Consider the following 14230-nt stretch of genomic DNA (forward strand, 5'->3'; position numbering starts at 1 on the left):
ATGTACACATATACATACATTCATATATATATATATATATGTATGTGTGTGTGTGTATATATATATATGATTATATAGTGTATATTATATATATATTCATTTATTTTGTTTTTGGTTTGGAGTGAAATATGAGCTGAATATGCTTTTGTGAGATCCACACTTTATTTACAATGTTTTCTGTATGATTTAGTTTAAAGGAACGTCCTAAAGACACGCTAGTCATAAGCTAATGGTGATCAGATGCTGAGGCGAGTGCTGGTTTAGACGTTCAGATCAGGACGAGCTTCAGTCAGGTCTGTTCAGGAAGTGTTTCCACAACAGTTTTATCTGCTGTGTGTTTGTTGTGTAAAGCAGACACACAATACCTGACTCACACACATCCAGTTGAGTGAAGACAGTGGGCGGGAAATTCATTATGCATTCAGTGAAGATCATATTGTTGTCATGTCCTGAAAGATTATAAATAAGAATGTTAGAACAATTTTAAAAAGTGAGTTTAATTTTCACACACCCTTCAGAGTTCTCACAGGAGCGAGTGTTGTGAGCGTGAGCTGCGGTGTGTATATATGTGTATATATGGATATTGTACGTGATGTTTTTAAGAGTCTCTCTGTCATTGGCTGTGACGTTTGATTGACAGCCGAGAGGTGATGGTTTGTAATCCCGTCGGTTTTAACTGTATGTCAATGTAACAAACGTTCTGTGAAAAAACATTTCTGTGGATTTCCTCTCTCTGCAAAGTGATTGGCCGGTTTGGACCTCCTGTGACCACGCCCACTTGTATAATGTCACAGCAGGGGTCGTGTTGATTGACAGCTGCTGTGCATAAAGTGGGCGGGGTTTATGCTCAGAATCCGTTGATTCTGGATGAGTTTGGGTGCACTCTAAAAAATGCTGGGTTAAATACAACCCAGTGCTGGGTAAAATAGGGACAAACCCAGCAATTGGTTTGTTTTGACCCAGCGGTTGGGTTACTACCCAGAAGGTTGGGTTAAACATTTAACCGCTGGGTCAAAACAGCCCAATTGCTGGGTTTGTCCGTTTTACCCAGCATTTTGTGTGTGGCTTTAGTTGAAATTGCTTTTGTTTGTCTCGTTCCTTTTTGCATAACGCTGGTTAATTATGTTTGTAACAAGTCTTTTTTTGCCATAAAATGTCCTTTGGTAGATAAATTGCATATAATTATTGTGCATATGGGGCAGAAACTAAAGTGGGTGTGGCCTGTTCTCTGGCACTTGAGAAATAAACATTTAATACAATCGGTGTGATGTTTGCATTTTGTGCGTGTGAGTATGTGTGTGTGTGTAAGCCTATATATATATATATATATATATATAAATAGTTTGAGACGTCTCACTGTTGTGTGTAATTTGCTGAAAATAATACTAATGCATCTGCTTTTATATAGAGCGTAAGTTATATTATAACTGCAGCCTTGAGCGATTACGATCCGGTTTTAACAATTGGGTGACTTGATGACCACTGAAACTGGTTCTGCTGGTTTGGAGTTGAAGGAAGCATTCAAGCTATAATGTATATTTAAGGCAATGTATTTTATTACACACTCACCGTCTGTTTCTAAACAAAACTACAAAATAAATGATGCCTTGCTTTAGTTCAGTTAATAAATCCAGCTGTTAATTTCCATTAGTATCAGTCTGTATTCAAAACAAGCGCTCGGTAATATGCAACATTTTTTATTACATTTATATGTCTTTAAATAAATATTCTCTGTTTATTTCCAGTTTACACTAAATCACACATAACTGAACAGAAAATCATATAAAAATGTGAAAAGAGCATGCACTACTGCAACTATAAAAACATTTAAAACTGCGGCTTTCATTCAGGCTTATGGAGTGTCAGATATTCTCTCATATTTTGGAGCTTTAAAAACGTTCAGCAGTCTTGGAAGAACAGATCTTTAGTTATTAATCTGCACCAAAACAGTCATTTGTATGTGCAATATAGCTTCACTGTGCACATCTCGCATATTAAAAGCATAAACCAAATATATTACTATAATGAAAATAATGGCTAATAATAAAAGCTTTGGCTCACAGACATCATCCAAGTTTCTTGCACATTTTCAGTAAAACGGTTTCCAGCAGTTTGGATGTGATTCTTAATCTTTGGTGCTTTTGATTCACGAGTTACACTTGGTTCTGTTGAAAACAAAACTCTGAGATCGAGTCTCAGATATTCTCAGTAACAAGAAAAAAATAAAATGTTTAAAAGCATCTGTACATGGATTCACTGGGATCTTCACGCTTCGGTTGAAAGTGACGGTGCTTGAGAGAATGAAGTCAGAAACCTTCGTCGTCATCATCATCGTCATCAGCCCGTCTTGGGCGCTTTGTTCTTCTTGTTGAGGATCTTCATCAGGTTCTTGGACATGAAGTATGGTTTCTGTGGACTGCCGTCATTACGCTCCAGATCCTCCACTGAACAACAAAACACAGTGAAACACACAACACCTCAAACAGTAACTTGACTGTATGTGACATTATATATGTGTGATACTCACAAAAACACAGGAAGAGTGTGTCCACACCCATGTTATACACACTGAAGAAGCCGTGAGCGATCAGATACGCACCGAACACCACCGTCTGTCACACACACACACACACACACACACACATTATAAAACTAAACATTTGCAACTGTACATCTCGTCCCAAAATCTTTGCAACTGTACAGCTAATTACTGAATGAAAGTACATGGACACATTTAAACAACAAATTACAGGGAACAGAAGTGAAAGGAATTTTAAGGGGAAAATTTGTGGTACTGTATATATATAGATTTTGATTGAACTTGAAAACACCCATTTCACCTCAAAATAAAAAAAAGAATGAAATAAAAATATATATTTTCTATAAAAATTGCATTTAAAATATTTACTGTAATGTAAATATATAAATAAAATTACTTTTACACAAAATATATATATATTTTTTATAAAGTCTATTTTGCATCGAGATGATTTACTTTTAAGAACTTTTAAGGAAAGAGTTTAAGGCATATTTATATTTTTAACCTCAAAATTAAATACATATATTTTTAAAAATTAATAAATAAAAAAATATTTTGCATTTAATGAAAATAAAATAAAAAATACATCAATTAAAAATATAAATTTTTCATATTTTACAATCACATTTAAAAATGTACTGTAATGCAAAGATATAAATAAAAAATTTTTATCCAAGATATAATTTTCCTTTATTAGGTCTGATTTAGATCCAGATGTTTTAGCATTAAGGATGTTTAAAGAAAGAGTTTGAGACATATTTGGATTTTGCACTTCATGAAAATACCAATTTCACCTCAAAAACCAACCAACCAAACAAACAAATAAATCAAATAAAACTATATATTTTTCCATAAATTTTGCATAAAAATATTATTTATATATTTGCATTACAGTAATTATTTTAATGCAATTATTTATTTATTTTTTATTACGTTTATAGTAAGGCATCCAGATGTTTTATTTTTAAGAACTTTTATGGAAAGAGATTGAGGCATATTTAGGTTTTGATTGAACCATGAAAACCTCAATTTCACCTCAAAATAAATTATTAAATTTATTATTTAAAAAAAACCTATTAAATAAATAAATTAAATAAAGATATTTTGCATTTAATGTAACGCAAATATATGAAAAAAATTGTTTATATATATATATTTAGAATAAAAATTATTCTATTTTGCATGCAGGTGTTTTACTTTTAAGGACTTTTTTTTTTTGACTATTTTGTTTGAACTTCGTGAAAAAAACACAAACCAAATAATAATAATAAACAATTAATAATAATAATAATAATAAGAAGAAGAAGAAGAAAATAAAATAAAAATATTTTTCCATAAAAATTGTATTTAAAATATTTGTTTATATATATATATTTAGCATAAAAATTATTCTATTTTGCATGCAGGTGTTTTACTTTTAAGGACTTTTTTTTTTGACTATTTTGTTTGAACTTCGTGGAAAAAAACACAAACCAAATAATAATAATAAACAATTAATAATAATAATAAGAAGAAGAAGAAGAAGAAGAAAATAAAATAAAAATATTTTTCCATAAAAATTGTATTTAAAATATTTACTGTAATGCAAATAAATAAAATAATTTTACAATAATAATTTTGCAAAATATTTTTTATTTTAATAAGTATAATTTGCCTCCAGATGTTTTACTTTCAAGGAAAGAGATTAAGGTATATTTAGATATTGATTGAACCGTGAAAATCTCATAACAAATAAAACAATAAAAATATATACACTGAACAAAATTATAAACGCAACACTTTTGTTTTTGCCCCCATTTTTCATGAGCTTAACTCAAAGATCTAAGACTTTTTCTATGTACACAAAAGGCCTATTTCTCTCAAATATTGTTCACAAATCTGTCTAAATCTGTGTTAGTGAGCACTTCTCCTTTGCCGAGATAATCCATCCACCTCACAGGTGTGGCATATCAAGATGTTGATTAGACAGCATGATTATTGCACAGGTGTGCCTTAGGCTGGCCAAAATAAAAGGTTACTCTAAAATGTGCAGTTTTACTGTATTGGGGGTCCGGGGGGGTCCGAAAACCAGTCAGTATCTGGTGTGACCACCATTTGCCTCACGCAGTGCAACACATCTCCTTCGCATAGAGTTGATCAGGTTATTGATTGTGGCCTGTGGAATGTTGGTCCACCCCTCTTCAATGGCTGTGCGAAGTTGCTGGATATTGGCAGGAACTGAAACACGCTGTCGTATACGCCGATCCAGAGCACCAGTGGTTACACGTGGTCTGCGGTTGTGAGGCCGGTTGGATGTACTGCCAAATTCTCTGAAACGCCTTTGGAGACGGCTTATGGTAGAGAAATGAACATTCAATTCATGGGCAACAGCTCTGGTGGACATTCCTGCAGTCAGCATGCCAATTGCACGCTCCCTTCAAAACTTGCGACATTGTTCTGTGTGATAAAACTGCACATTTTAGAGTGGCCTTTTATTGTGGCCAGCCTAAGGCACACCTGTGCAATAATCATGCTGTCTAATCAGCATCTTTATATGCCACACCTGTGAGGCGGATGGATTATCTCGGCAAAGGAGAAGTGCTCACTAACACAGATTTAGACAGATTTGTGAACAATATTTGAGAGAAATAGGCCTTTTGTGTACATAGAAAAAGTCTTAGATCTTTGAGTTCAGCTCATGAAACATGGGGGCAAAAACAAAAGTGCTGCGTTTATAATTTTGTTCAGTATATTTTTTGCAAAAAAATGTAGCATTAAAACATTTACTGTAATGCAAAGTTTTTGCTTAAATGCATTACATCAGATACCAAAATATATCTTGCAAAAATATATATTTAAAAGGACAAGTATGCAAAATATAATTTCTTTTTTCTTTTTGATTTTTGGGGTGAAATAGTTGACAGGTTTGGTGAAATTCTGTTGTTCTGTGTGTAACTGCAATGCTGAACACAGGGTCACTGTATGTGGCATATAGTTAAATACATGTAAGAAAAGACCAATCAGCATTCAGTATGCAAAGATGACGACATCATAATGTCAGTGAGATTCTGACTGCTGAACATTTGACCAAATGTCAATCAGTAATGCGAGGTGTGAATGTGAGTCTCACTATGATGGGCATCCAGTAGTAGTTGAGAGCCGCCGTTTCAAACGTGGTTCCTGGAGTCTGAATCCTGCCGGAGAAGAAGAAGAAGGCCAGCACACCTGAAAACAGACGAGACGTAATCAGCTTCAGCTCACACATGAAGCTCCAGAGATCTGAGGTGTGTCTAATCTCTCACCAACTCCACCGACCACCAGCAGCTTCCCGAAGAACAGCAGCAGATCCGTCACTTTATCCAGCACCACCACCCTGACAACAACAACAAAACCACCTCTTCAGAAACAAATACATCTCCTCTTGAGGAACCAGATTTCTGTATTGGGTTCTTGAGTTGCTCTTTAGAGCTTCATAACACTGTTCCTATAACCAGATGTGACTCGACGACACACAATAAGAAACAAAACATCTTTTCCATCTTTTGCCCAAAACTATGAAAGCTTATTAACTTATAATTTAAAGAGAAGAGAAGTAAGAATTGTGAGTTAAAAAGTTGCAATTACCTTTCATTTTTTATTCAGTAATGGGGGGAAAAACAAATATACAAATTCTCGCATTAAACCAAAATCTTTGCAATTTTATAGCTAATTACTAAATGAAAGTACATGAACTAATTTACATAATACAAAATAAGGAAAATAAGAAAAATTTGAGGTACATTTTAAATGAACACCCATTTCACCTCCATATCAAATTAATAAATACACTAAAAATACTTAATAAAATGAAAAATGTTTTGCAGTAAATTTTGCATGATTTTGATCGAACTTAAATCGAACTTTATGAAATAAATACATTTAAAAATAATAAATAAAAATATATTTCGCATAAAAAATTTACATTTATATTTTATATATATATATATATAGATATAGATATAGATATATATATATTTTATTATATTACATTAACTATATTTCGTAAATTTGTGAATATGAGTTTGTAACTTGCAATTGTAAAATATACACTTGTGAGAAAAAGTCTGAAATTTGAGATAAGCTTTATTCCATGGTAGGAACAAACACAAAACAAAACACAAAACAACAAAACAAAACACAAAAGCAACAAAACAAAACAAAACACAAAACAACAAAACACAAACAACAAAACAAAACAACACACAAAACAAAAAACAAGAAACGAAACTAAACAAAACAAAAAACAAGAAACAAAACAAAACAAAACAAAATAAAACACAAAACAACAAAACAAACAACAAAACAAAACAAAACAAGAAACGATACAAAACAAAACAAAAAACAAGAAACGAAACAAAACAAAACAAAAAACAAAAAACAAGAAACGAAACAAAACAAAACAACAAAACAAAACACAAACAACAAAAAAACAAGAAACGAAACAAAACAAAAAACAAAAAACAAGAAACAAAACAAAACGAAACGAAACAAAACAAAACAACTGCGATGTGAAAACTCAGAAAAAGTCGTCAGAATTGCAACATGTAAACCAGCAATTACAAGCGTTTAACTTGCAATCAACCACATATAAACGATCAATTCTGAGGAAAAAAAAAAGTATTTTGTTTTAGTGGTTTGGTTTCTATGCTTTAGAGCACATTCTGATACTTCAATCAATAACTGCTGAATGATTCCAGACTGTGGTCTCACCGTATAATGTTCCTCATGAGCAGAGAGAAAGCATTCTTAGCGGACACACAGAAGTTCTTCCCATATATGGCGATCTACAAACCAGAGAAACGCTGACATTTATTCATTTATTCACTCACTCACTCGGCTGATGATTTTATGTGCGTGAGAGAGAGGGTTTATGTACCATGATGTAAGCGTTCCTGTTGATGAACTTGATGAATTTCTCCAGACACCAGAAGCAGCATTTAAGGCAGCACATGATGAAGCGCGTGCACGGGTTCTGAGCCTCTGAACACACACACACACACACACACACACACACACACACACACACAAACACAAAAGCAACAAAACAAAACAAAACACAAAACAACAAAACAAAACACAAAAGCAACAAAACAAAACAAAACACAAAACAACAAAACAAAACACAAAAGCAACAAAACAAAACAAAACACAAAACAACAAAACACAAACAACAAAACAAAACAACACACAAAACAAAAAACAAGAAACGAAACTAAACAAAACAAAAAACAAGAAACAAAACAAAACAAAACAAAATAAAACACAAAACAACAAAACAAACAACAAAACAAAACAAAACAAGAAACGATACAAAACAAAACAAAAAACAAGAAACGAAACAAAACAAAACACAAAACAACAAAACAAAACACAAACAACAAAAAAACAAGAAACAAAACAAAACAAAAAACAAAAAACAAGAAACAAAACAAAACGAAACGAAACGAAACAAAACAACTGCGATGTGAAAACTCAGAAAAAGTCGTCAGAATTGCAACATGTAAACCAGCAATTACAAGCGTTTAACTTGCAATCAACCACATATAAACGATCAATTCTGAGGAAAAAAAAAAGTATTTTGTTTTAGTGGTTTGGTTTCTATGCTTTAGAGCACATTCTGATACTTCAATCAATAACTGCTGAATGATTCCAGACTGTGGTCTCACCGTATAATGTTCCTCATGAGCAGAGAGAAAGCATTCTTAGCGGACACACAGAAGTTCTTCCCATATATGGCGATCTACAAACCAGAGAAACGCTGACATTTATTCATTTATTCACTCACTCACTCGGCTGATGATTTTATGTGCGTGAGAGAGAGGGTTTATGTACCATGATGTAAGCGTTCCTGTTGATGAACTTGATGAATTTCTCCAGACACCAGAAGCAGCATTTAAGGCAGCACATGATGAAGCGCGTGCACGGGTTCTGAGCCTCTGAACACACACACACACACACACACACACACACACACACACAGTTCATCATTCAGAAACACCTGCTTTCAATAAAACAGATTAGTGTACATGGTATATCAACTCCTGATTGATTGTAAATAATGCTGTTTACGACAACAAACAAATAAGTCAATCTGGATTCTAGACAAACACATTTTTACATCTTACAGTGTTTGGAAAGTGTAAACTGTAATTATTACACATTAGTGTAGAGTTATTATCATTAACTAAATCTAAAACTATTAAAAGCATTTTGCTAACTGAAATAAACCTGAAAAAATAAAATGTAAATAGATGAAAAAAAAAAAAAAACTGTTCCCTTAGTGATCAACTGAAATACATGTAAGGTGAAGCACTGAAATTGGATTTTTTTTTTATATATATATATCAAATTTTACATTTTTAAATAAATGAATAAATCTGAAATATAAAATCAACCTAAACCTGATCATATTAAAAAACTAATAAAAATTACGAAAACACATAAAATTACTAAAAATTACTAAACATTCAAAGTATTAATAAAAACTATAATAGTACATAAATCGTACTAAATTAACACTGGTGAAGAGTCAGAATAAAATGAATCAAATATCTGTTTGCAGTGATGTTTGATGTCAGACGTCTGCACTAAACTCCACATTTGACTAAAAAAAAAACACACACACTAAAAAGTGTTGTATTTTAGTCTGTTTTCCAGTACGAATATCTAAACATTCATAAATAAGATACTTTTAAACAAAATAAATTAAATATAACATGATATTTTGTAATTTTGCTTCTCAAGTAAATACTAAAAATGACTTTTTGCAGTGCTGACACACTAAATATAAAAGAAAAAAATACTTAAAGTTTTGAAGACGACAGAAAGCGCAGAAGTGAAAGATCTTCTCTGACCTTTGAACTTGTGGTCCAGATACTCCAGAAAGATCCTGACGATCTGCACCAGCGTGAGAATCAGCGCGCCGAACGCCAGAGAGCCCACGTGATACCTGACAGAAATCAAGAGAGCAGAAGAAATCAGTCACAGACACATTTCTGACACAACCTCTCCCTCATAAATGCAGCTGGAATCATGAGCGCCATCTAGAGTCTGAAACCACAGTGACATGAAGTGATTTCTTAAAACACATTTATGCTCTTACTGTGATCAATTGACCAGTGCACTTTCATATTCACACTTCAGATAAATGATGTACTGCAGTACTTTATTTCCCACTGAATGTTCTGTATCATTATAGAAGTAAAACAGATTGTGAAAGTCATTTGTTTTGAAGTGACTCCCAGCTTAATGTTGTCACACACTGATCCTGGATCAGCTCTGACAGACTCTGTCTTGTGGTTAGAACTGAACCACAGTGCATTTTCCACCAATAACCTACATTTCTCCAGTTTCATGTGTCTTACCGCAGCGCTCTCATGAAGGACTGGATCAGAGGGAATGTTGGGATATCTGCCGGTTTGCTGAAGGCCCAGTAATAAGAGCCGAAGGCTCCGGCGAGCGTGCAGTGACCCAGAGCGATGACGAAGTTCACACACCACAGGAACGCAACCACGTTATAGATCTGCAGGTTAAAGAGGTTCCTCTGGAACAAACCCTCCTCGTTATAGTTAATGAAGACGCAGCGCGCCGACGGACACGTGGGATACTGCGTACTGTTGAACGTCTGTGGAGAAAAACAGAGACACACGAGATCTCAGTTATTCCTGTTACAGATTAAATGCAGACCGAAGTCTCCTGCTTCTCAGGTGAGGGTTTCTACTGAGAAAAAGACTCCAGTAAACTCTTCTCTAAAGCTTCAGAGGAGATCTCAGTATCTCAATGTAAACCTAAACCGGAGACGCCCAAACCATGGATCACAAGTCATGCCATATCTCAAGAGAAGGAGAAAATGGAGAAAAAACATGCCTTTGAAGCATATTTTCATTTCTTATTTATATTTAGTTTTATTTTTGCATTGAAATGTAAATAGAACAATATAAGTCTGAATTTGATCAAAAAAATTATTTGAAAATGTAAAAAAACAAAAAAAAAATTTAGTTTAAAGATGTAAAAAAAAAATTGTTTTTAAATCAATATAATATACAGGTGCATCTCAATAAATTAGAACGTCGTGGAAAAGTTCATTTATTTCAGTAATTCAACTCAAAGTGTGAAACTCGTGTATTAAATAAATTCAATGCACACAGACTGAAGTAGTTTAAGTCTTTAGTTCTTTTAATTGTGATGATTTTGGCTCACATTTAACAAAAACCCACCAATTCACTATCTCAACAAATTAGAATATGGTGACATGCAATCAGCTAATCAACTCAAAACACCTGCAAAAGTTTCCTGAGCCTTCAAAATGGTCTCTCAGTTTGGTTCACTAGGCTACACAATCATGGGGAAGACTGCTGATCTGACAGTTGTCCAGAAGACAATCATTGACACCCTTCACAAGGAACAGTGTGTGTGTGAACGTGTGTGTGTGACCTCCGGGTCGCAGGTCTCGTTGACTTGTATGACGCTGCAGTCTCCCTGTGATGTGTTCATCGCCACCACCTTGTAGACAGGAGCGCCTGATGTGGCCAGATATCTGAACACACGCTCAGTTAAAGACTCACAACATATGAAACATGAAAACACTGAATACATCCATATACACTATGACAAAAACACAACAGAATTACTAAAATTTAATTCAAATGAAACAGTATAAATATATCAAAATAAAAAATAAAAAAATCAGAACGACACAGTATCTCAGTAATACAAAAATAACTGCTGATCTGGAGAAAAACACAGTTTGGTGATGCATTCATTTGAAGCAGATCTGTTCAGTTATATTTGGTTTGCTTCAGTTTGGTTATGTATAACTCCTTGGCTGTTCACATCTACATTTATTGATTTGTCAGATGCTTCAATCTAGATCAGTTTACACTTGTGTGTGAAGGATACAGCGCTGTGATTCCCCAGTACGACACACACACCAACAGCAGCACAAATGTGACGATGGGATAGATCAGTGTTGACATCATGTGACCCAGCGCCCTGAAAACACACACACACACGTTTTACTCACTACTCAAGTCAAACTCCCATAGACAGAAAACTGTACTTCTTCGAATCAGTTCAAACATTAACATGATGATATGATTAATGTGATCATTTTTAGATTGTGCTCTGCATTCATGACTGCTGATGAGAATATTACACATATGTGTGCAGTGCATGAGCACTGATTGTCTGTGTTTCTGAGCAAGTTTTGGATATAACTACTATGAGATGTCTATGAGAGAGAGAAAGTAAAACCAATGTGTGTGTGTGTGTGTGTGTGTGTGTTTATTTACTTGCTGGTCTCCTGAATAAGAGCGATAGCGATGAGAATACGAGTTCTCAGGAAGATCAACGCCAGCAGGAGAGCATTCATGACTGCTGATGAGAATATTACACATATGTGTGCAGTGCATGAGCACTGATTGTCTGTGTGTTTCTGAGCAAGTTTTGGATATAACTACTATGAGATGTCTATGAGAGAGAGAGAAAGTAAAACCAATGTGTGTGTGTGTGTGTGTGTGTGTGTTTATTTACTTGCTGGTCTCCTGAATAAGAGCGATAGCGATGAGAATACGAGTTCTCAGGAAGATCAATGCCAGCAGGAGAATGGCCTCGACAACACACAGAATAATCACTATAACACAGACAGAAAGATTGTCACTAGACTGATTGATGTTACATTTTTTTTAATTAAATTACTGCAAATTAGCTATCAATTATGTGCTTTAAATTTGGGTGATCATTAAAATTGGGTGGGTCAACTGAAATTGAACAGATAATGTATAAAGCACATAATAAATTTATTTCCCAAATGTATTCAGAGGCTATTTAAAATGAGAATATAAGGGAAAGTATCCTTAAGGAAATAACACATTTAAAAAAAATAAAAAAAATAAATAAAAAAAGATATATCTGTCAACGTGGTGAAATTGTTGAAAACTCTGACAAGGGATTCACTTTGAAAATATTTTTTAAAAATGTTTAGAAATATGATTTTTAAATATATAATTTGTATATGAAATTTGTGAAAATGTTATGAAAGGTGTAATTTTTCAGGTGTTTAAAGTAAAAAATCTTTTTTTAAGTAACTGCTTTGTTTTTGCATCTTTCAGTGGAAATGACGCTTATTATGAAAAAAGGGCAGTAACAAATAATAAGCCTTCAATAAATAAATTAATAAAAAGGTTTAATCTATATACATTTTTCAGTTAATTTATACAATTCTGTATAATTATTATGGAATTGTGTATGAGGGGCCGAAAGTAATAAAAAAAAATCTTGATTATTATAAAATGTATTTTAATTAAATTTCATTAAAGTTTTATTTTATTTGTTAATATTATTAGTATGCTCTATTTGTAAAAAAAATTATTATGATTAATTTCTTCATTTCACATTGTACACAGGTCAATTCTTTGGCAAGAAGTTGAAAAACAAAGTTTTTGTTGTGCACATACTGTATGCCCATTGAATTGAAAAGAGAAACTGAACTGAATTAATAAGGTTCTAATATTCCATTGAAACACAGACGTGCCAACAATGCTAAAAACAAAGTGCAGTGACTCACAGAAGGCCAGCCAGGTGTCTCGCACCTGCAGATAGACCTGCACGTTACTGGTGAAACCCACGTTACTGAAGGTCAGGCTAGAGCTCACCAGAGACATGTACTCATTATAACAGTACCAGATTCCTGACAGAAAACAAGAACACAAGATTATGACACAGAAAAATCACTATCAGCTAACATCAGTGTTTACAGTGTTTAAGATTTATAAATAAGGCATCAAAAATACGATCAGCTATTTTAGATGCTAAAAAGCACAGAAACAACAAGAACATTCATTATTCATTAATCACTCATTAATCTTCAATGAAATCATGTGCAACTATGTGTCCAGCATCTAGTACATTATAAAAGCATGTGATGTTTCAGTGAGATTTCTGAGCTGAACGAATGACAGAAAACACGTCAGATGCACATTGTTTCTCACGGCTGGTTAGGACAAAAACTCTGATGAACACGTCAGATATGAGATTAATCACTTGAGGATGTCATACCTGGTGAGAACACAGTGTAACAAGTTAAGAGAAGCATTTAATAAACACACTGGTCACCGTACCGAAGGCGCCGACCGCCAGAACGCCGATGATGAGAACCCAGACGAGAACCGGCGCCGTGAAACGCAGCAGCAGCAGGAAGAGAACGCTGACCACCATCGCAATCACCAGACCACTGACACACAGAGCGACAAGTCAATGCAAAATCGCAAATATGACACAAAAACTCTCACAGAACCTCATAGTCAAGAACATAAAATCTCCAAATAATAAATGCCAAAATGTGCATGCTATTTCAAATATTTTAACAGTTTAAATTGCAGCAGTAATTATAGTCTGGTAATATTTAGTAATTAGTGGTCGACCGATATATCGCCAAGGCCGATATATTATTGGCATTTTTCAAATATCGGCCGATAAGTTTTTCTGTTTGGCCGATGCATTCGAGGCGGGACTTTTATTTTGACGGCGCATCAGACTTTTATTTTGATGAACACACAGTGCTCACATTCTCCCTCTTGTTCGCCCTCGTCGTTAAAGGGTTACTCCACCCCAAAATGAAAATTTTGTCATTCCAAACCCGTAAAAGCTTCGTTCGTCTTCGGAACACAATTTAAG

General features: G+C 33.9%; 1 protein-coding gene across 1 annotated transcript in view; it reads right to left on the reverse strand.

Moving 5' to 3' along the window:
* Positions 1 to 1611: 1611 nt before the first annotated feature.
* Positions 1612 to 14230, reverse strand: part of LOC107694135 (choline transporter-like protein 4) — a 25904-nt gene continuing 13285 nt past the window's right edge. Inside the window, exons 9-21 of the mRNA XM_016493745.1 lie at positions 13675 to 13787; positions 13122 to 13244; positions 12089 to 12188; positions 11456 to 11548; positions 10991 to 11093; positions 9922 to 10181; positions 9412 to 9506; positions 8390 to 8493; positions 8224 to 8297; positions 5821 to 5891; positions 5649 to 5743; positions 2528 to 2612; positions 1612 to 2444 (exon numbers count right to left, since the gene is read on the reverse strand). Of these exons, the coding sequence (XP_016349231.1) occupies positions 2338 to 2444; positions 2528 to 2612; positions 5649 to 5743; positions 5821 to 5891; positions 8224 to 8297; positions 8390 to 8493; positions 9412 to 9506; positions 9922 to 10181; positions 10991 to 11093; positions 11456 to 11548; positions 12089 to 12188; positions 13122 to 13244; positions 13675 to 13787 (1423 nt within the window). The 3' untranslated portion in view covers positions 1612 to 2337. The remainder of the gene's footprint in view (positions 2445 to 2527; positions 2613 to 5648; positions 5744 to 5820; positions 5892 to 8223; positions 8298 to 8389; positions 8494 to 9411; positions 9507 to 9921; positions 10182 to 10990; positions 11094 to 11455; positions 11549 to 12088; positions 12189 to 13121; positions 13245 to 13674; positions 13788 to 14230) is intronic.

This window comes from Sinocyclocheilus anshuiensis, unplaced genomic scaffold (genome assembly GCF_001515605.1).
Source record: "Sinocyclocheilus anshuiensis isolate Anshui unplaced genomic scaffold, SAMN03320099.WGS_v1.1 scaffold1110, whole genome shotgun sequence".
In the NCBI taxonomy this organism is placed as follows: Eukaryota; Metazoa; Chordata; class Actinopteri; order Cypriniformes; family Cyprinidae; genus Sinocyclocheilus; species Sinocyclocheilus anshuiensis.